The sequence below is a fragment of the Lineus longissimus genome, chromosome 1 (genome assembly GCF_910592395.1).
Source record: "Lineus longissimus chromosome 1, tnLinLong1.2, whole genome shotgun sequence".
NCBI lineage: Eukaryota > Metazoa > Nemertea > Pilidiophora > Heteronemertea > Lineidae > Lineus > Lineus longissimus.
The window spans coordinates 3,853,078-3,876,871 of record NC_088308.1 but is presented as its reverse complement, the minus strand read 5'-3'; the positions used below and the strand labels follow the sequence as shown (position 1 = coordinate 3,876,871).

Sequence of the window (23,794 nt, the reverse complement as noted above, 5' to 3'; positions counted from 1 at the left end):
CCAGTAAAATAAAATGCAATCTGATTTATAACATCCTGTCTTGTCAGTCCTTTCCTACAGATGCTACTTTCATGCATATGTACATGTAGACCATTCTGTCCTTGCTGCTGGAGATCAAGCTAGTTTACAGGTTCAAAGAAGACCATTCTGCCCTTGTTGCTGGAGATCAAGCTGGTTGAACATTAGCACAGAGATTGTCCTTATGGCTATTGTTGATGTCCTCTTCAGGATGTCTTCAACGTATGAGAGACAATGTCACAAACACTACAGGTTCAAAGTAGACCATTCTGCCCTTGTTGCTGGAGATCAAGCTTGTTGAACATTAGCACAGAGATTGTCTTCATAGTTATTGTTGATGTCCTCTTCAGGAGGTCTTCAACATACGAGAGACAAAGTCACAAACACCACAGGTTCAATGTAGACCATTCTGCCCTTATTGCTGGAGATCAAGCTTGTCGAACATTAGCACAGAGATTGTCATTATGGTTATTATTGATGTCCTCTTCAGGAGGTCTTCAACGTATGAGAGACAAAGTCACAAACACTACAGATTCAATGTAGACCAATCTGCCCTTGTTGTTGGAGATCAAGCTAGTTGAACATTAGCACAGATATTGTCCTTATGGCTATTGTTGATGTCCTCTTCAGGATGTCTTCAACATATGAGAGACAAAGTCACAAACACTACAAATTCAATGAAGACCCTTTCTGCCCTTGTTGCTGGAGATCAAGCTGGTTGAACATTAGCACAGAGAATGTCCTCATGGTTAATGTTGATGTCCTCTTCAGGATGTCTTCAACGTATGAGAGACAATGTCACAAACACTACAGATTCAAAGTAGATCAATCTGCCCTTGTTGCTGGAGATCAAGCTTGTCGAACATTAGCACAGAGATTGTCCTTATGGTGATTGTTGATGTCCTCTTCAGGATGGCTTCAACATATGAGAGACAAAGTCACAAACACTACAGGTTCAAAGTAGACCATTCTGCACTCGTTGCTGGAGATTAAGCTTGTTGAACATTAGCACAGAGATTGTCCTTATGGTGATTGTTGATTTCCTCTTCAGGAGGTCTTCAACGTATGGGAGACAAAGTCACAATCACTACAGATTCAATGAAGGCCAACCTGCCCTTGTTGTTGGAGATCAAGCTTGTTGAACATTAGCACAGAGATTGTCATTATGGTTATTGTTGATGTCTTCTTCAGGATGTCTTCAACGTATGGGAGACAAAGTCACAAACACTACAGATTCAATGAAGGCCAACCTGCCCTTGTTGTTGGAGATCAAGCTTGTTGAACATTAGCACAGAGATTGTCATTATGGTTATTGTTGATGTCCTCTTCAGGATGTCTTCAACGTATGAGAGACAAAGTCACAAACACTACAGTTTCAAAGTAGACCATTCTGCCCTTGTTGCCAGAGATCAAGCTGGTTGAACATTAGCACAGAGATTGTCCTTATGGCTATTGTTGATGTCCTCTTCAGGATGTCTTCAACATATGAGAGACAAAGTCACAATCACTACAGATTCAATGTAGACCAATCTGCCCTTGTTGTTGGAGATCAAGCTGGTTGAACATTAGCACAGAGATTGTCCATATGGCTATTGTTGATGTCCTCTTCAGGATGTCTTCAACATATGAGAGACAAAGTCACAATCACTACAGATTCAATGAAGACCATTCTGCCCTTGTTGCTGGAGATCAAGCTAGTTCAACATTAGCACAGATACTGTCCTTATGGTTATTGTTGATGTCCTCTTCAGGATGTCTTCAACATTTGAGAGACAAAGTCACAATCACTACAGATTCAATGTAGACCATTCTGCCCTTGTTGCTGGAGATCAAGCTAGTTGAACATTAGCACAGAGATTGTCCTTATGGCTATTGTTGATGTCCTCTTCAGGATGTCTTCAACGTATGAGAGACAAAGTCACAAACGCTACAGGTTCATGTAGACCAATCTGCCCTTGTTGCTGGAGATCAAGCTTGTCGAACATTAGCACAGAGATTGTCCATATGGTTATTGTTGATGTCCTCTTCAGGATGTCTTCAACATATGAGAGACAAAGTCACAAACGCTACAGGTTCATGTAGACCAATCTGCCCTTGTTGCTGGAGATCAAGCTTGTCGAACATTAGCACAGAGATTGTCCTTATGGCTATTGTTGATGTCCTCTTCAGGATGTCTTCACATATGAGAGACGAAGTAACAAACACTACAGGTTCAAAGTAGACCAGTCTGTCCTTGTTGCTGGAGGTCAAGCTAGTTGAACATTAGCACAGAGATTGTCCTCATGGCTATTGTTGGTGTCCTCTTCAGGATGTCTTTAACGTATGAGAGACAAAGTCACAATCACTACAGATTCAATGTAGACCATTCTGCCCTTGTTGCTGGAGATCAAGCTGGTTCAACATTAGCACAGAGATTGTCCTTATGGTTATTGTTGATGTTCTCTTCAGGATGTCTTCAACATATGAGAGACAAAGTCACAAACACCACAGGTTCGATGTAGACCAATCTGCCCTTGTTGCTGGAGATCAAACTAGTTGAACATTAGCACAGAGATTGTCGTTATGGTTATTGTTGATGTCCTCTTCAGGATGTCTTCAACGTATGAGAGACAAAGTCACAAACACTACAGGTTCAAAGTAGACCAATCTGCCCTTGTTGCTGGAGATCAAGCTTGTCGAACATTAGCACAGAGACTGTCCTTATGGCTATTGTTGATGTCCTCTTCAGGATGTCTTCAACATATGAGAGACAAAGTCACAAACACTACAGGTTCAAAGAAGACCAATCTGCCCATGTTGCTGGAGATCAGGCATCTCGAACATTAGCACAGAGATTGTCCTCATGGTTATTGTTGATGTCCTCTTCAGGATGTCTTCAACGTATGAGAGACAAAGTCACAAACACTACAGGTTCAAAGTAGACCAATCTGCCCTTGTTGTTGGAGATCAAGCTGGTTGAACATTAGCACAGAGATTGTCCTTATGGCTATTGTTGATGTCCTCTTCAGGATGTCTTCAACATATGAGAGACAAAGTCACAAACACTACAGATTCAATGAAGACCTATCTGCCCTTGTTGCCAGAGATCAAGCTGGTTGAACATTACCACAGAGATTGTCCTTATGGTGACATGAATTGTTGATGTCTTCTGCACGCCTTGCAAATTTGAGACAATGTCACAATCACTCCAGATTCAGTGGGATGTCCCCAGTTTCATCAAGAGTCTGTTTTCCACGAGCCACGTAGACTAAATTAGTTCCATGCAGATCATTTTGGGATAAGTTTGTCATTGGGAAGCACATACAGTAGCATAGCTGAGGAGCATCCAACTTGTGATTGGAAAGTCGTGGGTTTGAGGCTCAGTCAGTGTCACTCTGATTGAGGCCCAACGTGAGATAAATTAATTAGGGTCTTTCAGATAGGACTAAAAGCTTTGGTCCAGTGTACCCGAGCATCTATACTAGGGCAGGTAAAAGACTCCACAGAGGTGGACAGTACCCTATAATGCAATCCAGGCCTCCGGCAAAAACCCAACAAGCTCACAATGCCGGCAATGATGTTGATGTTGATGATGTAATTTGAACTTGCATGAAATGACCAAGCTAGTGTAGTACAGTATGTGAGCTACTATTTTAGCTCCTCCTCTGTGGTGTTTTGTGAAAGAACCAACACCTTCAGTTTGGTATCAATTCCCTAAACATGAACTGAATGAAGACCAGATGAATTATTATGATAGGAATGTTTGGTTTATTTTACAAAAATGTAAAATTATTTACAAATATTTTCAAATACATTTTCGTGTGAACATCATTTTTTGTCCACCCAAGACAATATCGTCTTTAACATTTCATATCTTGAGGTTCAATCAAACAATGAACCAAATCATGATCTGGTTATCAACCTTTCAAACCTTATTTCTCTATGGACTCTTCCATCCAGTGTTTGCAGCAGAGTCCATTCAGGAAACTGGGGGTAAAAAGCTTATAGTTATTTGTCATTCGATGTGAATTCTAGAGCATGCTGTGGCCACTCCAGACAGGTCTCTCTCCCCATTCAACTCCTCGTAACATTTACAAATGGGATAAGTAAAGGAAACTACCGGTACCTTATAAAATATGTAATGAAGACATGTACGAAACCATTGCCAGTTCACATAATAGAGTTGGTACAGTCATCGTCAACTACAGAACAACCTCATCTGATCAGTTTAGATTCACGATGCATATTTGTATCAGTTTGGAGTCATTGGCAGACACTTCTATTCCTAAAACAACCCACCCTGGCATCAGCCCATCTTTGTCTGAATGCTTGTTTACAAAGATCAAAGGAACTGACCCCACCTCTGAGACACTGGAATCCAGATGCATTCAGCTTCTAACTATTCTAATATTTCCAAGTCTCAGGTCACCAAATTACAACCAGATTACAGAAGGCACATTTCAATTGGAGCTTTGATTTGTATACAATTAATTACAGCGAACCTTGAAATTTCCACGAGTTAATTTTGTGAACTTTCGCAAATACCAGTTGCAACACAAACTTTAACAATGCAACCACCTTAACCATTTAAATGCAAATGCGGCTTTAAGTCTGTCGCCAATTGAAAAGGAGCAAATTCACCAACGTTTTAGATTGTGAACACTTCAAGGTTCACAGTCCTTTATAAAATAAGACACATCACAACCAAGAACTGTATGAATATTTATCTGTACATGTACAATCCAAAACCTGAAATAACTTGACACCAAAAATATACAAGCGAGCCAAACTCCCTATAAATTATTGCTGACGCTAACAAGTTAGTATCGGCAAAGCAAAGAGCAACTTCTACTGAATACACACGAACCATGCAGATGATTTTCACATGACAAGTATTATGTTTATAATAGTTAGAAATCTCATGAAGTTCTCTGATTTCAATGAATGAGAGATACTGGTAAAGAAAATTTACATCTTCTGAAATTTCCCATTCATTAAGAAATTTCATGAATTTTGATGATTATTGACATAATGTTTGCCTGGCAACAATGTTTTTAATGAAATGCAAGTTATCGTTAACCCTTCAACACCACTGGTGAAATTTGTATCCCTGATTGAAAATATCAGTACAGAAATACGCAAACAGCGAATTCAAGTTTTAAAGTGTCATGTCCTGTCCTCAAAAGTCATTCTGATGAATATTTCAAGAAGAGCAATGACATTTCCAGTGGTGTTAAAGGGTCAACTAGAAAGTTAATAAATACTACAATTATACACAAATGACCTACTGGTATACGGATGAAGACCAACCACAGCACACACATTAGTTTCTATATACAATGTTTTTAACAATCATTATTAACAGTAGAAGAATTCATTGACTTTTAATTTCATAATTTTTAACGTTGAATTCTTTAGATTTTTAAACCTCTATGCTAATTTCACATATATTTTGAATACTGTACATTTAGACGGAAATCTGCCAATGATCACTATTGCACTAAAGCACAACTTTGGACATTCTTCAACTCGCTCCTTGTTTTAGAAATATTCACGCAAGAATATTATAACCACAAGTTTTTGATAGAATTTCATCTTTCTACAGTATACCTGCCCTCCTCCCTGAAATTAAAAACTTAATCAGGCAGGTCTCTATGAATACAAAACTCAACATAAATGGAAGAGATCTTAAAAAACGAAATAAATTCTAAAAATCAAGATTAGATCTATATCTTGAACTGTTTAAAATAAAATATCCTGAAGCCACTTACTCAGGTCAGCTTTTTAAACAGATATGTAACACAAGAAATATGTGTTTATCATAATGATGATACTGTCAGTGCTAAATCCAATGTGGTTCCATTGCTAAGAGCGCTAATCTTTCTGCTTTGCATATAAAATACCGCTGACAATCAAAAAATGTGCAAGAAACAAAAATTATGCTACTGGCCTTGGTAACCATGGTTACGAGAATGGAGGGAAGTCAACTGATTATAACAAATAAGTCAGCAGTGTCCATTTATGATCACCTTGTATTATAAACAAATAGATTTCATCATTAATTGCAAATGGACCTCACAACAATGAAGGTATACTGTTACTGTTCAAATTCTACGGTAATATCTGCCGCCATTTTTTCATGATAATCATCTTTTAAAATTGCCCTCCCTTGCGCACATAGAGGAAAAAGGAGAAATAGCCACCCAAGTCATATGTACTTGATCAAGTGATGAACTCACAACATCAGAAACAAGCAACAGCTTCCTTGTTCTAACCGGTACTTCTCTTTTTACATTTGAAAAGTATCCTTATTGAAAGTTGTTACTGTATTTTGCAAAGAACAAGAGACTTCCCAAGAGAAACATATAATTGTTCTACAAGTAGTTAACAACATAATTTACAATAACTGTACAATTACTTTGATATCTGAACACATTCGACAAATATTTACATATTCTGCTTCTCTTATTTATACCGCTATACATGTAGGTGATTCCAGTCAAGTCTAAGCCTACTGAAACCCAGAGATGCACAGCATCAGGTCAAGTCAAAATCTCAAAGAAGTGAACATTTTATATCATGTTTTTCACTTTATTGGAAACAGACTATGATACATTAGCTTTGTACAATGTCCTGCAACAGACTATGATACATTAGCTTTGTACAATGTCCTGCATGTACTTGTACCATTTTGTAAGCTCGTAAAATCTGGTGGTACGCATCATCAATTCATGTCATGTCATGCAGAAATTGTACCTGGGAGGTTATTATCATCCCAAACGATTTCGGGATAATCCGAGATTAAGTAGCTGTGCAAGTAATTCTAAGACAATGTCGATGATTGAAAGACATTAGGATTGTTAGTCATTTCTCATATCAGAATCACACATTTAGCATTTATATGAATATTTTCACTCTGATAGGTCCGCCTACATACATGAAACTTCTTGGATCCTTGGGACGAAAATCTGAAGAACCTGCATCCCTGACTGAAATAATCCTTTCCAGAAACGTAATGTAAATCACTGATCCGTGGCCAAATTCCTCAAGAACGCACAAACAAAAATACCCTGTCAACACTCAGCCATTGCACAAACAACTCGCATACAAACACCGATATCAATCTAGTGCGTATGCACGAATGCTGCTTACTTTAACCCCTTCCCATGCCCCTAAAATGAAAATTCGTCAACAGTTATCCATACACGCTAAACAGATGACCCTCATATTTTTCCACCACTTGGCACAGTTTGAAAATATCCACTACATGGAGGACGTTCGCTATACAAATGAGGAAAATCCGGGTAACGGTGCTCTAGAACCAGCCAGATTGTTCATATTGTGTAAATGCTGGCCGCCGTTTATGCTAAGAGTATATGATTCAGGCTCACTGTCTGTGTAGCTATATGCTTTTGAAGGATGTTGCTCCTTCCATGATTTTCGTATCGAGTCCCCCACGTATGGGTTGACGAATCCACCATGAGCACCTAATGGTTTTTCACATTCTGGTTCACTGTCACTCGCCTGAAAGAGAGATGGAAAGTGTCAATTGTATTAGAATAGCGTACTGCCCAATTGATTAAGTTATTGACGTTATGTCACTACCCTTATCTATCACCATAAAATAGGGATGAAGTGTTTTTCCAAGGGGACATTTCAGACAGCTCCCGAGGCATACCCATAACTTGCACATACCTGTGTCTCCGTGACAGAGTCCAGATCATCTGGTTTTTCCGTGCAGCTACTGCTGTCAGATGGAATGGGTGGCTTAGCTATGGAATCATCATCTGAATAGATGCTGGCTGGACCTAGCTTTGGACCCGACCTGAAACAGACAAGTTCATTACATAACATATCTCACAAGATTATTAGAAGCCAAAGTGGGCTAGTGGCCCAGACTCACAGCTAGTGGTCAAGAGGTCCCTGGTTCGAAGCCCACAGTTAGTAAGCCAAAGTCAATTTTGGCCACAAATCGTCTTAACACCTTCAGCGCCGAACCACGTAGATCTACGTGACCCAAATTCCCCTCTTTGAGCTAGGTTATCGGAGTCTCATGGACTTCATGGAAGAACTACGCCATCGCCATCTTCAGGGCAAGATAGGAACTGAAAAGACCAAACGGTCCTTTCAGCTCCAACCGTGCCCTGAAGATGGCGATGGCGTAGTTCAGAACGACTACGCCATCGCCATCTTCAGGGCAAGACAGGAACTGGAAAGACCTCTTCTTGTCTTTTCAGTTCCTACTTTGCCCTAAAGATGGCGATGGCGTAGTTCTTTCATGGAGTCCATTAGACTCAAACAACCAGCTCACAAAGGGGAGGGGGATTTGGGCCACCTAGATCTACGTGGTTCGGCGCTGAAGGTGTTAACATGCTGATGTTGATGATAACCAGTTGACTTACCTATAATAATTATTTTTACTCTTCCCAAGAGTACCATTAATTTTTGGAGGCGGCGGTGGTAACCTCTGAGATGCTCGTAACTCGAATGTCGAGAAACCACCATCATCAATACTCTGAGCTGCTGATAAACCTTTCTTTTTATCTGAAAAAGAAGACAATTCATATCATATTAGATATCGTAGCTGGGGCCTGCCCTGAAATAACAAATTTGATTTCAAAGGTGAACAAATTTCCAGCCTTATCATGATTTACCAAGTGTATATACTGTATTTTACCTGTGATAGACTCAGAACAGATGGCCCTCACCTGCTTCAACTTCAGACTACTTACCTCGTTTCTTCTTATTTCTCCCCAACACCAGAAACACGGCAATTATGACGATGATGAAAATAACAGCAGTCAACGCCACGATGATAAGAAACCAAAACTGTTGATAGAACGGCTTCGAGTCATATGCTGGAAAATAAGATAAGTAGTCGCCTTTAAAAACTTGACAATCTAATACCAAACAACACAATAATATCAGACTTTCACTGCATTCAAGCGGGCAATTTCTGTTGTTCTGACCTGAAATCATGATTGCGCCAGAGCCCTCACATGATGACCGATTCCAACCACAACTGTCATGTTGCCATTGCTTTGTCCGTGTCACAAAACTGCTCATCTGCATTGAGCTTTATAGGCAGCACTAGCACAACATGGAACAATGAGACACAACTGGGTCACAATCAATGGTAGTTGTATCAGATATGTAAGGATGCGAAAATTCAAACCTATCCAGGACAGATCAAACTCAACTAACCTGGAGTGGTGAAAGGAGAAGATTCTTCACTCGGTGAACTGATTCCATGCTGATTGAGAGCAATCACCCTAAACCTGTAGTCTGTCTTTAACTTGAGGTTGGAGAAGGGGACAATGGCGTTGGGCTCGGGGCTGTTCAGTCTGAGGACAGTCTCCCATGTCCCATCTGAAAAGAACACAAAATCTTTAACTTATGGTTGGAGCAGGTGCAATGACATGCAGCATTATATTTTCATGTATTTCGCAACATTTTTTGTTTTATTTGAAAAACGGAAGGAAATTACAAAATCCGTCAGTATGAAATTTCTCAAGTTGTTTTGAGAAATGTTTCTGAATTGTGAAAGTAAAGAGGTGTGACAATGTGAAAGGGACCAGTCACAGCCAATGAGGTCTACTTACTGTCGAGGCGGCCTTGGATCAAGTAGCCTGTGATGTCACTCTCAATGGAATTGTCGTTTTCCCACTTGAGCCCGATGGACGTGGCATGAACTGTTATGACGGGTCTTTGCGGCGGTTTGGGTGACACTGGAAACAGAAAGTACCACATTTACAACAACTGATTCAATAGATTTGTTTCGACAAAATGAATTGGAAGTGGAATACCCTGTATCCTGTTTGAACATCTTTGCAGGACCTATACTCTAGTACCTATACTCTCTTACTCAATTAGCAGTACCTTTGATCTATGTTGATGAGGTCTTCCAAATATTGTTCACTAAATTGAAGTTGGTCAGTACTGATATTCACCAGGCTGGACAGCGCCATGCCCAGTTTACACAAGACTGCAACAACTGAAGTCACTTACATTTTTGTGGACCCGTCGTTACATTGCCTGTGCTCTGCGGCCCCCAATCAACCTTGGTCCTAGCCTTTACACTGAACAAATACGAGACGTCTTCCAGGAGGTTGGTCACCATGTAATGGTGTGTTCCGCCAGGAATCTTGGCCGACACTATGGTACTGACTCCAGATGGCGACCTCCATGGTTGGTAGGTGACAACATAGTACGTGATGATACCATTTGGCTCCTTTGGAGGCTCCCAACGAACCACCAATGACGTCATCAGTATGTCGGAGAAGGTTACAAGCCCTGGAGCACCCGGAGCTGAAAATATAACAAGAACTATTAAATTCTCAAGAATAGCCTCAATGTTGGAAGATGAGATGAAACGGTTGGGATAATCCTCAACAGACCTGTCTCCTCATGCAAGGTAGAAAGGCTAAGTATCCTGTTGATAACAAGGACAAAAGAATTTGGTTATTACCCATTGAAACTTCAACCATGAATTCATGGCCGAGGGTCTTGGGTGAACAAACTGATCAATGTCAGGGACTAGAAAACTCATGGCTTACATAACTTATAAAGAAGGGGTAGTTTTAATGGTGAAAAAGGAATCCGCTAAGATCTGATGAGGAACCAAAAAAAAACACCAGTGAAATTTTGGCATTCACAGTATAAAAACCCTACCGTCTTGATCCGTGACTATACTGATAACGCTGCTGTTGGGTCCGTCTCCAGCCGGGTTAAACGCCGACACCATCACGTTGTACTTCGTGTACTTTTTCAGATCTGTCAATCGCACTTGGTTCTCACTAGATGTCACTGCCTGCATTTTTACATCTGCTGGTGCGATTGCCCGCTTGCGTCTGCTGGTCATTGCAAGTGCTCGTCTCTTTCTCCTATTATTTGGAACTGACCAATAGTAAACCTGAAATCATAGAAGTAAGAAGTAGAATCTTGGGTGACAAGACTTGGCTTTCGATAAAGTAGCGTTCTTTTTTTAAAGGTCATTCTGGTATGTCTTTTAATAGAGATGTAAAACCTAGACTCCTGGTTCCTAGCACACATTGCAAGGCCAAGCAAATGATCCGGTTGAGACACGCGAGGACCTTATGGACTCCTTCCCATGGCTGGAGATGGGAGAAATTTGACCACAAACCAAAATAGGCGTGCAAAAACCACTCAGAAGAAGCAATGCAGAAGAGGTAACCAAGGTTGGTCTCCTAACCAACAAGGTCTTCAATAGGAGTTACACTGTTTATAGATGTCAAAGATAATGTTTGTTTGTATCAGTATTTGAATTGTCTAGCTTGAGATATGTGAATTTCCCTACCTTGTATCCAAGTAGATCACCGTTCTGTTGATCCTGGGGCGGTGGGGCCCAGGAGATGACTGCTTCGGTGCTCAAGACGGCACCTTGTACGACAGCCTTAGGCGGAGCAGCAGGGACTGCAAAGGGGGAAAAAAGCCTTTAGTGAGGAGAATAACTCAAGTGACACAACAGAAGAAGCAAACTATTTCAATATTTCAACATTCAATTCTTTCTTAATTTGCATGAGACTTCGAGTTTAAAACTGTTCAACAAATTTTCTTTAAACAAAACTGAAGATATAGTATATTGGAGCGTTAAACTTAGAAACGTGGTCAATTCTCAAGTCGATTAATCACAACTACAACAGACTGGAAATCGGTTTTTCAATGGACTGGTTTCAGCCCAAGACAACTGACTTCTAATCATCAAACCTGCACTAATTTGTATTATATAGAGGAGCTGCATCAATCCTCAGTCACCAAATCGTAGACACAAATCTACATGTCTTCTACAGATATCTTTTCTTTTCTTAAAAGCCGCCCAAGAGAAGCACCAAGGGAAAAGGAATATGTGAGATTTGCCAGTACATCCGTTCATTATGCAAGCCTTTCAAATAGTGTAAAACAGCAGAGATCTGATTAATGAGAAGAAAAAAATCAGTAATGGACATTCTTACTGGCTTCTCCCACATAAACTGTGACTGGCGGACTACTCGGGCCAGAGCCGATGCCATTGTATGCGCTAATCCTCAGCTCATAGTTGAAACCCTTGTTCAGACCAGTCAGCGTGACCTCGGTCGCCGTGGTGGCTCGGATCTGGTAGTCAGGGTTTTCAACTTGGCGGTACTGTAGCTTGAAGCCTTGGAGGTCACCGTTCCATGTGTCCTGGGCTGGGGGCTACAACACGCAAAGGATGTGCACACATAAGAAGCTGCTGAGGTGAAGGTCACAGGTTGGGATGAAGATGACAGGATGAGAGATAAGCGAGTAAGGTACAGATACACAATCATAATGTCATAGACATTTTCTCATTTTTTTACAAAAAACGTTATTCGAGACTGAGCTCATAAACATTCAACGATCTTGTATCTGCACCAAACCACCAAGAATAACATGTATGCTTTCCCGACAGAGTGCCGACTCTGTCCCAGGACCTGAAAGGTAACTGCACCATAAGCAATGAGAAATAAAATTACTATGAAATAAATACACCACAGTTCTCCAACTATTGATACCAAACACCAAATAAGAGTGAAAGTACATGTAGATTAATAGAATGCGTGAATGATACCTTGTGCTTAGGACCTTTGGCAATACTCTGATGTTTGTTTTTATTCGAGTTGTCCAAAGCACAAAATATTTTTATGATTTCGTAACTAAATACACTGAATACCAAAGTGAACTGATGGAACCTTGATCTGGGATTAAATGAATACACCTAATGCATAAAATAAAAGGAGAGAAACAAGGGCATTGTGTGTTCTGTGTTGGTAGTGCCAAGAATTTTCTATACAACTCTGTTCTGTAAGTGTGACACTTGCAGTGCATACCAATTATTCACAAACTTCACGAGGAAATTTGTAACCAATTTTCTTTCAAATTTAAAGTTAAATTTTTGCAACCAAATGTGACTCCAATGAACTAAAGCAAGTTCTTATTAATTCAAAGGGTGCTTTCTTGGAAATACTGCTGATCATCTCAAGTAAACTTGATATAGAACTAAAATTCAGGAGGCAAAACAGTGCTTATCATTTTAGAAATACTACCTCACTATTACACACAACACCCCAAAACAACAAAAAATAATGATAATTTAGGCTAGAAACAACGCATGCAAATATAAATATCTGAGATCCCAGATAACATATCCTACCGACTTCCACGGTCGAAATACACAAATCACTCCAGGCACCAGGACCAACGCCATTGAAGGCTTTTATCCGGAATACGTAGGTCAAACATGGCTTCAAACCATGCAAATAATATTCATGCGTATCAGCGTGATAGAGTTTCTTTCGGAACCAGTTTCTCCGAGGTGGGTAAGGAGTATACTCCAAACGGAAACCCAATATCTGACCATTCCAAGTGTCGCATGAAGGGAGCTTAAGAGGATAACAAGTAAAACAATAAACTCAAACAATCAAGAAAATATTCAAGAAAAGTACTCCATATTTTTTATAACTGATTATTAGCAGTGTATATCATCATTCTACATCTGGCTTACTGTGCATAAAGACTGCTGTGCACACCAGTACGGTGGTTTTGTGCATTTGATGCATTGAACTTCTCATCATGTACGAAGTGTTAAAAAAAACATGTGCTACATTTGATTTCTAACATTTCCTCAGTTACAATTCAAAATGTTCCTGAAATTCCACTTTTGGTACATTTTGAGGTGTAATTTTGGAGATAACAGAAAACAAAGGAACAGAAGTTTTTAAACACTTCGAAGAATGTGACAACAGAAAAGACCATCTGACACATTCCATCACCAGAAACTATTAAAACCTAAACCAGAGAAAAGGCCAGAAGGGCCTTAGAACTCAAGAAATTATGTTTAAATTTGTAAAAGTCACAACACCAGATTGAGATTTATCTAGATTTAAGATTGCCTTCCAACCAAAAACGTAATGTAACACTATAGTTTTTAACAAAAGAACATGTCTGGCTACAATGTACTTCATTGAAGGGTTACAATGAACAGTACCATGCTAAACATGCACTTTAGAGAATGATTCGGTCTTTCATAAACCTGACATTGGGGCCCAAAAATGCACTAACTCTTCTAAGTGTTTTGCATTTAAGTATTCTACAGGGTGTGTTAGAAAATCTGCTAGGTCAGGATTTGACACCCTTTTTTATCAGCCTGTTTCCATGGAAACCATTTGCTCCCACAAAACAAAGATGAAAGAGATCTACTTTTGGTTCAGATCAAATCTAAAAATACATGACACTGAGAAGTATGTTTGTGCATTTTCAAGTCCTCCCAAGCAAGAACAAACCTAATGACAACAGCTGATTTAAGACTTTCATACAAAAAGATTCAATAATAATTTTGAAAATAATCAAGTGCAAACAACAGAGTCGGTTGAAAATACAAGAAACTGTTGTCAAGCACAGAACGAAAGTCACAATGACGGCACATTTACGCTAACTTTATAAGACAAAGAATTAAGTTATGCTACAATGATAACATTGTCATTAAACAGCAGACGGTCACAATAGTGTCATATTCAACATTTAAAGGCAACACCATAGTCATAGGATGTCAAATCAGGTATTAACCAATCAGAAGATACCTATCATTACTGTTCTGGCTCAGACATCATGGGCCAAGGAGCTTACGTGGCTTCTGATTGGCCAATTCCTGAGTGGCAGTCCCACAGTCAAAGTGGCCAACTGGTATAAGATAATGGATATAGGGTAATAAATTATCACTTATTGACTTCTCAAGATGTACTAAGGCATATGGTAGAGGTTTCAGGGTTTAGGTAATACATGTATTAAATAGTGACAAATATTACTGCTATCAAAAGTACTGACAAATAACGAAATAAAAAAACATTGCATGAAAAAATGTTATGATGGTGAGTTTTAAGGCAATAGTAGAACTTGCATTATTAATGAAACAATTACTTTCAATTACAGAGATATACCTGAGGAGTCAATTGCTCAGCAATCCATCGACCTCAATAAAAGTTTCATCACAACGACAGTTATCAATTTCATGCCTGATTTAAATTCAATTAATCATACTACAGTTCAGGCATCGTCATCTTTAATAGATGACGTTCGATATACAATAAAAGCCCCCTCCCTCCCCAACTATCATAGCTACAGAGGACTCGCGACTCACCTTCCAAGACACTTTGACGGATGTTGTGGTCACTGGGATAACCTGTAGATCGAACGGAGGAGCATCTGGTTCTGAAAAAATAATTTTAGAACTTTAGTCAATGAATCTGTAGCCGGTGGAAGTCTCATATGGTGAAGAAAGAAAGAAATCTAAACTTGAAACTGGGCCGACTCCGTCACTGCTACACTGCCAGCAGGGCACTGTCAGCTGCACCAGAGAAAAAGGCGACAATGCTTGTTATTGGAAAGTTGGCCACAAACTTGGGCCCAGTTTGTCTGAGGAATTGTTCTTATTCTTACTGTCTTGTAACGTCTCCCTCTCATCTGATTGCGGGCTGAATGGTCCTCGTCCTATGTCATTGTTGGCTGCGACACGAAATGTGTACTTGGTATAGGGCTTAAGGCTGAAGAAAGGAACGTCTAAAGGTCAAAATGGGAACTTTCAAATAAGATCAGATTTCTGAGGTGAAATGTGTCAACTAGATTCACCGATATGTTGTGACATCACATACTGAAGTCTCAAAGAGTGCAATCTAAAAGGACTGTGAAGTGCCAGGAATACTTTCTTGAAAACCAATGACTCAAATATCTGTTCTCCAAAGATTCAAACCAGGCCCTATTTCATAATATACTCCAGGTTTTACCCTCAAGCTAATGCTCTCTCAATCTGCACACAATCTTGATACTTACCCAGTAACATCATACGAGACAAAGTCACCGCCGCCATTGATGAGCACGGTTTTATCATAGAACATCCACGTTTTGCCACTGTCTCTGCTCTGCTGAATCGTATAGTTCCTGATCGGGCTGTACCCATCGAACCCAGCCTGCCAACGGAGGGTGATCACTCGAGAGGCTGCGCCAGCTACTCCGATGTAGGGCTTGTGGGGAGCTTCAGGAACCACTGCAAACGGGAGAAATGCAATAAAATATCCTGACACTGTGTAGGACAGGCCTTTTAAAGGCCTAAGATGTTTGTTAAAGATTTGAAGTCTGTAATCGAATTAAAATTTCCAGTGAATACGCGCTGAATTTCAACTTCAACATTGCTGTTGTGTAAAGAGATTTGGAAAAAACGGAAATGCAGATTCAGAAACAAATCATTTCTACTTACATCGATTCAGTATGGTCTTGACCGTGACGCTCACAGCTCTGCCCCAGCCTTCATTCGTCCTTGCCTTCAGGGTGAAAAAATACAACTTCTGTTCTTTGAGACCAGAAACTGAGTACTCCCTCCTCGTAGGCTCAAGGGTGCTATCAACTGTAGCTGATGTGGGGACAGACCCTTCCTCGTAGTATGCTACACTGTAACCTCTGATGATGCCATTTGGTTCTGTCGGAGGGCTCCAAACAACCCTGGCCGTTGAGTAAGTCACATCGGGGAAGTAGATGCCAGCAGGGGGACCGGGCACTGAAAAACCAACAGCAATGTGTGAGAATTTTGGCTCGGAGAAAATGGCAAAAAACATCAAATTTAACTGTGAAGAAATTTGTCACACAGAAATGCTAGCATCCTGGTTCAGTTGAACAGTTTTATCTTAAGAAAATACATCCACTTGATGAAGGAAAATTTGTTTCTGCAAAGAAGAAGCACTCGAAAACAAAGCGGTTGGCCTCACCTCCTTCATCCGTCCTCTCAGCAATGGGCATTTTTGGACTCGGAACTCCATCTCCCACTCGGGTACATGCCACAACTTGGATCTCATACATAACATACATCCCCAGGCCATTCAAATTCCAGGCCCTGGTGGTGCCACCATAGACGAGCACTTTCTCCATTTCTTGGCCGACAGATCGATACAACACCTGCAATAAATAGATCTTCACTATTAACTTGAAAGTGAAAAACATACTCAGCGTGGATGCAGAACAAGGTGCCTTCCTCTTGACCGATAAAAGTTCTTGTCAAACTGCTGAAAGTATTTACCTTGACCTTAAAGGAGGTCACTCTACTGGTGGCAAATGTCTGCCGTGGGTCTGATCATAGGAGACAAACGAATGGACTTTCCTTTCCTAGTGACAAAATAACTTAACAAAATCTATATCCTCATCAAGCTGATGGTCCTATTCAGATCTAACTGAAGGTTGGCAACTTGCACTTGCACATCCAATTCCTATTCAATGAAACTTGTTATTCTTACCTTGAAGCCCGTGATCTCGCCATTCTGATGAAGCAGGGGGACGTCACCCCAGGTCACACTGATGGTGGTCGAACCAGTCGCTGAGGCGTTAACCCATTTAGGTCCAGCAGACGGAACCGACTCCCTCGTCCTATCTGACTTCACCGGACTGTACGGACCATTCCCGATGATGTTGTACGCCCGCAGTCTGACCTCGTACATGGTCCACTCCTGTAAACCTGTCAACAGGTATCCATTCCCATTGCTATTCTCCAGACTGACTTCAGTGTAGGAGTTGTTCAGGTCTTTTGAGCGGTAGCTTATCTTGTAACCTTTGGGGAGACCATTCCAGTCTTGTACCGGAAGAGGCTGGAAAAAGATCAGACGTGATGAAATTTAGATATCTTTTAAACAATTGTTAACATGATAAAGGCAAGTTTGAATGAAACGGCCAGGGGCCATTGTGCTCACCGTATACATCTTTTAGTAGGCAGGATCATGCTTAGTTTACAGGTGAATATGGTGAACACAATCAGGCATGAAGACTTTTTTTAGATGTGTATTGATGTCAAGTAATAAGACAGGGCAGTATATATAAGTTTATGATCCAACCAATAATTGTCTATGACATCAACAAGATCAATATCGTGTGATTGCTAAGAGTCCCTGCAATAAAAATATCATCGAAAATAAAAAAAATATTTTTGGCCGTCCTTGACCGGGGTTTGAACTCACGACCTTTGGATTGCCACAACACGAAAAACACGAAACATGCAATTTCGGCCATATCTGTGTCTGCGTTGTGACCTCTGTGACCTTGACAAGTAGGTCAAATTAAAAACCCATATGATATATGATGTATCCTTGCTATGAGTACCTACCACAAAAGTTTTATCGAAAACAAGTCATCAAGCGAGATATCACACTTTTTAGATATCCACATTCGACCCCCTGGTGGCCAAATTGAGAATCAGATCGGACCGATATTCAGCACAAGACGTTATCTGATATAGGGGGTTATATGTACCAAGTTTCAAGTTCATAGCTGTGGCGGTTGAGAAACGTGCCATAGTTACACTGAAACAGCCAATTTATGCCATTTGACCTCTGCAACCTTGAAAAGTAGGTCAAATTAAAAACCCGTACGATATATGATGTATCCTTGCTATTAGTACCCACCACGAAAGTTTTATTGAAAACAAGTTATTGATAAGCGAATTATCACACTTTTTAGGTATCCACATTCGGCCCCCTGGTGGCCAAGTTGAGAATCAGATCAGACCGAAATTCAGCACCAGAGGTTATCTGGTATAGGGGGTTATATGTACTAAGTTTCAAGTTCATAGCTGTGGAGGTTGAAAAACGTGCCATAGTTACACTGAAACAGCCAATTTACGCCATTTGACCTCTGTGACCTTGAAAAGTAGGTCAAATTAAAAACCCGTATGATATATGATGTACCCTTGCTATGAGTACCTACCACAAAAATTTCATTCCAAACAAGTTATTAATAAGCGAGATATCACACTTTTTAGATATCTACATTCGGCCCCCTGGTGGCCAAATTAAGAATCAGATCGGACCGAAATTTAGTGTCACAGGTCATCTGACCAAGGGAGTCCTGTGTACAAAGTTACAAGTTCATAGGCTTAGCGGTTAAGAAACGTGCCACTGTTTTTGAAACAGGATACGACGACGACGGACGACGACGGACGACGGACACTGCGGTGTTGTATAGACTCCCCTACGGTGAGCCAATAATGTGGTAAATATTCATCCAGGCTGGACTTTTAAGCAACTCTACAGGGGTTAAAAGTGACAAGTTTTACACCTGTGAATCGTTGTGACACTTTTTCATTATCTTCTCAATAATTGAATATGCAACATAAAATTTGCTGAGAATCTGCTCTGTGCGCTGCCCTCCAAAAACACAAAAGAAAACTCCACTTACTGTCCATCTGACCCTGACGGCAGTCTCATTCACAGCTCTGACCGTAACATTCCCCGGAGCCACAGATGGCACTGCCTGTATTGTCTGAAACAAGTTTGTCGGAACACTGGCATTACTTCTCCCTATGATATTCACAGCTCTCATCCTCAGCCGATAGTAGGTGTAAGGAATCAAATTCTTAACGGTAAGTTCCCGCGCATTCGGTGCCTTCTCCTCATAGACTTTCACCCACGTTTTGTCGGAGCCCACTTGTGCTTCGATCTCCCATACGATGATTGTGGTCTTCCCCGTGGACCCTGGTAGGAACTGCAACACCACTGATCTCGGCCCGTAAAAGCTGACATCCAGATTGAGTGGAGGGCCAGGCAATTCCGGCTTCTCTCCTGATTTTATATCCAACATCTTTGCCGCACCATTTCCAACTCGAGTTCTAGCGTACAGTTTGATGCTGTACACAGTCTGTGCTCTCAGACCATTGATCGTAAAGTTACGGGTAGAAGGGCCAAGATCCCGTTGGGTCTGCCCGACGGTCTGGTTCTGGAGCCCATAGATGAGGGTATAGCCTTTGAGTTGTCCGTTGATGTTCTTTGGCGGGTTCCAGATGACTTTGAGACTTGTATCATACACATCCTCAAACCTCATGTTCTCAACTTCGTCGGGAACTGGAAACACAAGAAAAATATGTTTCAAGGAAACTCGGTAATGTCTACAATTTGAGGATAACTAGAACTATGCAGGTTAAAGTCACATTCACACTTTCAAAGTAGTTAAGCCCATTCAAAGTGTAAGATTATTTCAATGCCTATAACTTATACAACTTATATAACTTATTATGTAAAGAAGTATTCAACAGTACATCTCACCATCTTCGAGAGTCCTGACTTGCTCCCCTTGCGAGGACGGTCCTTCCCCAGCCCCAGTGTAGCACAGCACCGTCACCATATACTCCGTATACTTCTTCAAACCGTGAAGGAAGCCGACCTGTTCCGAGTTGATGATAGTCGGTTCAGGTGGAATTATACTCTCGACAGCATTTATCACGGAATTTGGAAGCCGTGCATGCACCTTGTACCCTTGGTTGATTCCGTTGATTTTCTGCGGATCTGGGGGCGAGAATGTCACTTTGATACTTGTTGAATTCAACGCAGTTGCTTTGACATTTCTCGGTGCAGCCGTGGGACTACCTTCCTTCGTCCTGACCACGATACTGTTACTGTAAGCACCGACTCCTTTGTCATTATACGCAGCGATCTCAACTTCATACTCCAAGAAAACGATCAAGCCAGTCAATTCCCTCATCCTGACAGAGGGATTCTGGATCTGCACATACTGATAAGTACTGGCGGGATATCGCGACGGTTTGTAGCGTATAGTGTAGCCTTTGAGTTGGCCGTTCCACTTGCTTTCCTCCGGCGGCTGCCATTGGACAATGATTGAGCTGTTACTTCGTGGACTGCCGACGACACCAGTGGGAGGACCACTTGGCGCTGAAAAACCGAAAGATTCCTTTTAAAACCACCTCTTTTATAATTGTAACCCTCATCCACTAACCCACTGCATGTTTTATCAGAACACTGTCAAACACATCAAGATATTGGTTGACCTGCGCAGCACTCAATCCAAGGGTTATGGGTTCAAACCCCCCCCGTCTCGTCAACACCTGGCTCTCCAAGGTCGAGCATGGTCAGCATTAACCAGGAACTCCAAGAGAGAGGTGTCCTGATTAGAGATGTCAAATTGAATGGAAGCAACCAATTTGGGACCAAAACTGGTGTCCTTGATAGAGAGGTGTTTGCTAAGGAAGGTTCCATACTGTAATAGAGGGAAGATTTTAAAAGCAGTTATATATAAATTCTGCATATTTACCTTGCTGAGGCAGAGTGATAGTATTACTGGGCAAACTTGGCCGGCCTTCTCCGACACTGTTCACGGCTGTAACATGGAACTGATACGTCTTTGCTGGTTGTAGATTGTCAACCGTGTAGGCCCTCACGTCTGCTCCAATATTCCTGGCAACAAGCTGCCACCCGTCATTCGTATTCATCGAGGTACCTAGAAAATGAGAAAATCATGAGTTTAATTGTTTGATTCGATATGACTTTGCTTTATTGAAGAGTAAATAAGATGCGTTGATTAGAGAATTGGGGTATTCAAGCACTTTGTGACTTGTAATGTTAAAGATCTTCTTTGCTGCTAACAATTGAAGTAGCCAATTTCCTAAGGTTGATATACTGATGTCACAAAACAATGCAAGATTCAGTTTATTGCTCCCAACCAAGAGGATAGATGACAACTAACAATTCAATTTGGTCTACACATCCTTTTCACGTTTCAAAACTAAGCCCCATCCCCTGTAGTCTTTACTGTGCCCCTGTCAAAGAATACGTCAAGATGTTTTTCAGAAAATTGCAGAGACAGCCTTCCTAAGAACATTAAAAGCGGCATATGAACTGAAATAATCTAGCCATATCTAAATTGTTGAGAAACACAAATGCATTTCACCCAACAACTGAAAGCAAATTGCTAAATAATAGCCAAGACGGAAGAAGCTCCTTTGAGGAATTGCAAATGCAGGATATATTTCAACTTCATGCTTTTCAATCATGATTTAGCAGAGGAGTTAATCCTCTCATTTAATCTACATCAGAATACTAGAAATATTTATAATCATAAAGGAAAACACAATACGAGTATGCCAAGTTTATCGCCAAAAGACTAGAATCTACCAAGACAGTAAGAAAATCCATAAAATTATGATTAACTTGAAAATTAAAATTTAACGATATCTAGATTTTGTAAACTACAGCTAGATTTTGAAATGAATCATGCAATATGACTTGAGACACCAGGATCCCCTACCTATAGGTGCATCTAAAATGTAATATGCTGGGGAAAGACAAGGTCCTCTGTTACTAGAAAACTCTGTATACATGAAGTTTGGTCACATATCATTTACTTCTAGTTTGGTACTAAAATTAGCAACAATGATCAAATGGATAACGTCTTATTCTAGCTCATTTTTGACCAAAGTATTTCTGAGATGGAATATTCTTCCTGACCTGAGCTGAACCCACTACCTTGATCACCAAACAAGCGCACATCAAGGATTTCTGGGGTGGGGTGGGTGAGGGGGGGTCGGGGGTAGGTAAGGACACAAATCTACCAAAACTCTAGGATGAACTCTCCAGTTATCATCAGGGGACATATCCTTATAGTATGTGGACACATAAATTTAAGATTACGGCACATGAACAACTCAACTGCTTGCAACATTAGAAGGTGCGAAAATTGAGTTTGATTGGTCTGGAATATCCTGTCACTCCAACTATATCTTCAATTTAGTAAATCTTCAGTCGCTCACAATTTAGTTGCTCGTGTGCCGAACTTGCCAAAGACCGACATCTGTGTTGACAGTCTTACCTGTTGCTCCTGGTGGTATAAGTCTTTCATGAATGATGAACTCCTTGACAGGACTGTTGCCGTCGAAGCCAGGGCTCCACCTCAGGTCGACCTTCCTGTCCGAGGCTGGGTTCAGTGCTATGTAGGTGATGGTGGGTTCGTACGGCAGCTCTGAAATGAAACGTTTCAAATGTATTAAGCAAAACATATCTTTGATTTAAAAAGTTTTACCAGTGGCTGTTTTGTGTCACTTGCAGTGAAATGTATGAATAACCATCAAGAATGAAATCATTTAAAAAACATATCATACTATCGGAAAGTGCTCATCAAGAATTATCTAATGAACGGTCAGGCAATAGGTTTTTTACAATTATCGAACTTTTCAGGCAGGGTTTGTATCGAATGATTGGCAATAGATGTCCCTGCCAAACTTTCATGATGCCTCTCAAACTCACTCATAGTTTTATAAGCTTTGGGTATACTAACCTACGACTTTCAAATCCGCACTCTTGCTGTCATTGCCCGCGGGCGATGTCACCTGGCAACGGTACGTGCCGATGTCGTCACTCCTCACCGAGGAGATCTGTAGCGTATAGTCGGCCAAGACTTGCATCCTTGAGTCCGTCACAAGTTGGGCATTCAAGAACCATTGGACGTTGACTGGTACATCCGGACTGTGTTGGACGCCGCATTTCATCGTCGCCTGGGACCCCTTGATAACATCAACATTCTGAGGCGGTCTGATTATGACAGTTCGAACTGGAAAAGAAATTTGATGGAAATAAAATGATTTCGTTAACATGTTCATTTTGACAGAAACATGGAAAATCAAGAGAGCCAATATTACAACAATTGATGAAATATCAAATTAATCAAGGTCCAAAACTCGTATCATCCCATGAAATCTCTAGATCTCCATTTTACGTCTGAATCAGAAAGGTCAGACAATTCACCCAACTTGCTGACATTTCGACATAAATTCGATAGAATCAGCTACTTATCTTATTCATTTGCAATAAACCAGATTATTTCTTTAGAAAAACTTTTAATTAAAATCAAACAATGCAAGACGGTTTCTTTTTCTGACCCAAGACACCAGATACAAAGATATGAAAGTAGGTGACATACTCCAGAACTTCCTGCCCAGATTTTTCAGTGTTGTTCCCCTTTCTCGCAA

General features: G+C 40.7%; 1 protein-coding gene across 4 annotated transcripts in view; it reads right to left on the bottom strand.

Moving 5' to 3' along the window:
- Positions 1-3,742: 3,742 nt before the first annotated feature.
- Positions 3,743-23,794, bottom strand: part of LOC135485580 (protein sidekick-2-like) — a 56,237-nt gene continuing 36,185 nt past the window's right edge. For 3 of the 4 annotated variants that reach the window (XM_064767754.1, XM_064767782.1, XM_064767764.1), the window contains 22 exons: positions 23,104-23,376; positions 22,639-22,788; positions 22,078-22,104; positions 21,085-21,270; positions 20,082-20,705; positions 19,219-19,880; positions 17,289-17,636; positions 16,767-16,953; positions 16,262-16,558; positions 15,838-16,051; positions 15,448-15,551; positions 15,149-15,219; positions 11,970-12,189; positions 11,315-11,430; positions 10,669-10,909; positions 10,006-10,305; positions 9,600-9,725; positions 9,202-9,366; positions 8,730-8,855; positions 8,400-8,541; positions 7,693-7,822; positions 3,743-7,521 (listed from right to left, as the gene is read on the bottom strand). In XM_064767754.1, coding sequence (XP_064623824.1) covers positions 7,279-7,521; positions 7,693-7,822; positions 8,400-8,541; positions 8,730-8,855; positions 9,202-9,366; positions 9,600-9,725; positions 10,006-10,305; positions 10,669-10,909; positions 11,315-11,430; positions 11,970-12,189; positions 15,149-15,219; positions 15,448-15,551; positions 15,838-16,051; positions 16,262-16,558; positions 16,767-16,953; positions 17,289-17,636; positions 19,219-19,880; positions 20,082-20,705; positions 21,085-21,270; positions 22,078-22,104; positions 22,639-22,788; positions 23,104-23,376 — 4,952 coding nt within the window. In that variant the 3' untranslated portion in view covers positions 3,743-7,278. The remainder of the gene's footprint in view (positions 7,522-7,692; positions 7,823-8,399; positions 8,542-8,729; positions 8,856-9,201; positions 9,367-9,599; positions 9,726-10,005; positions 10,306-10,668; positions 10,910-11,314; positions 11,431-11,969; positions 12,190-15,148; positions 15,220-15,447; positions 15,552-15,837; positions 16,052-16,261; positions 16,559-16,766; positions 16,954-17,288; positions 17,637-19,218; positions 19,881-20,081; positions 20,706-21,084; positions 21,271-22,077; positions 22,105-22,638; positions 22,789-23,103; positions 23,377-23,794) is intronic. The other variant, XM_064767772.1, reaches the window with a different exon arrangement.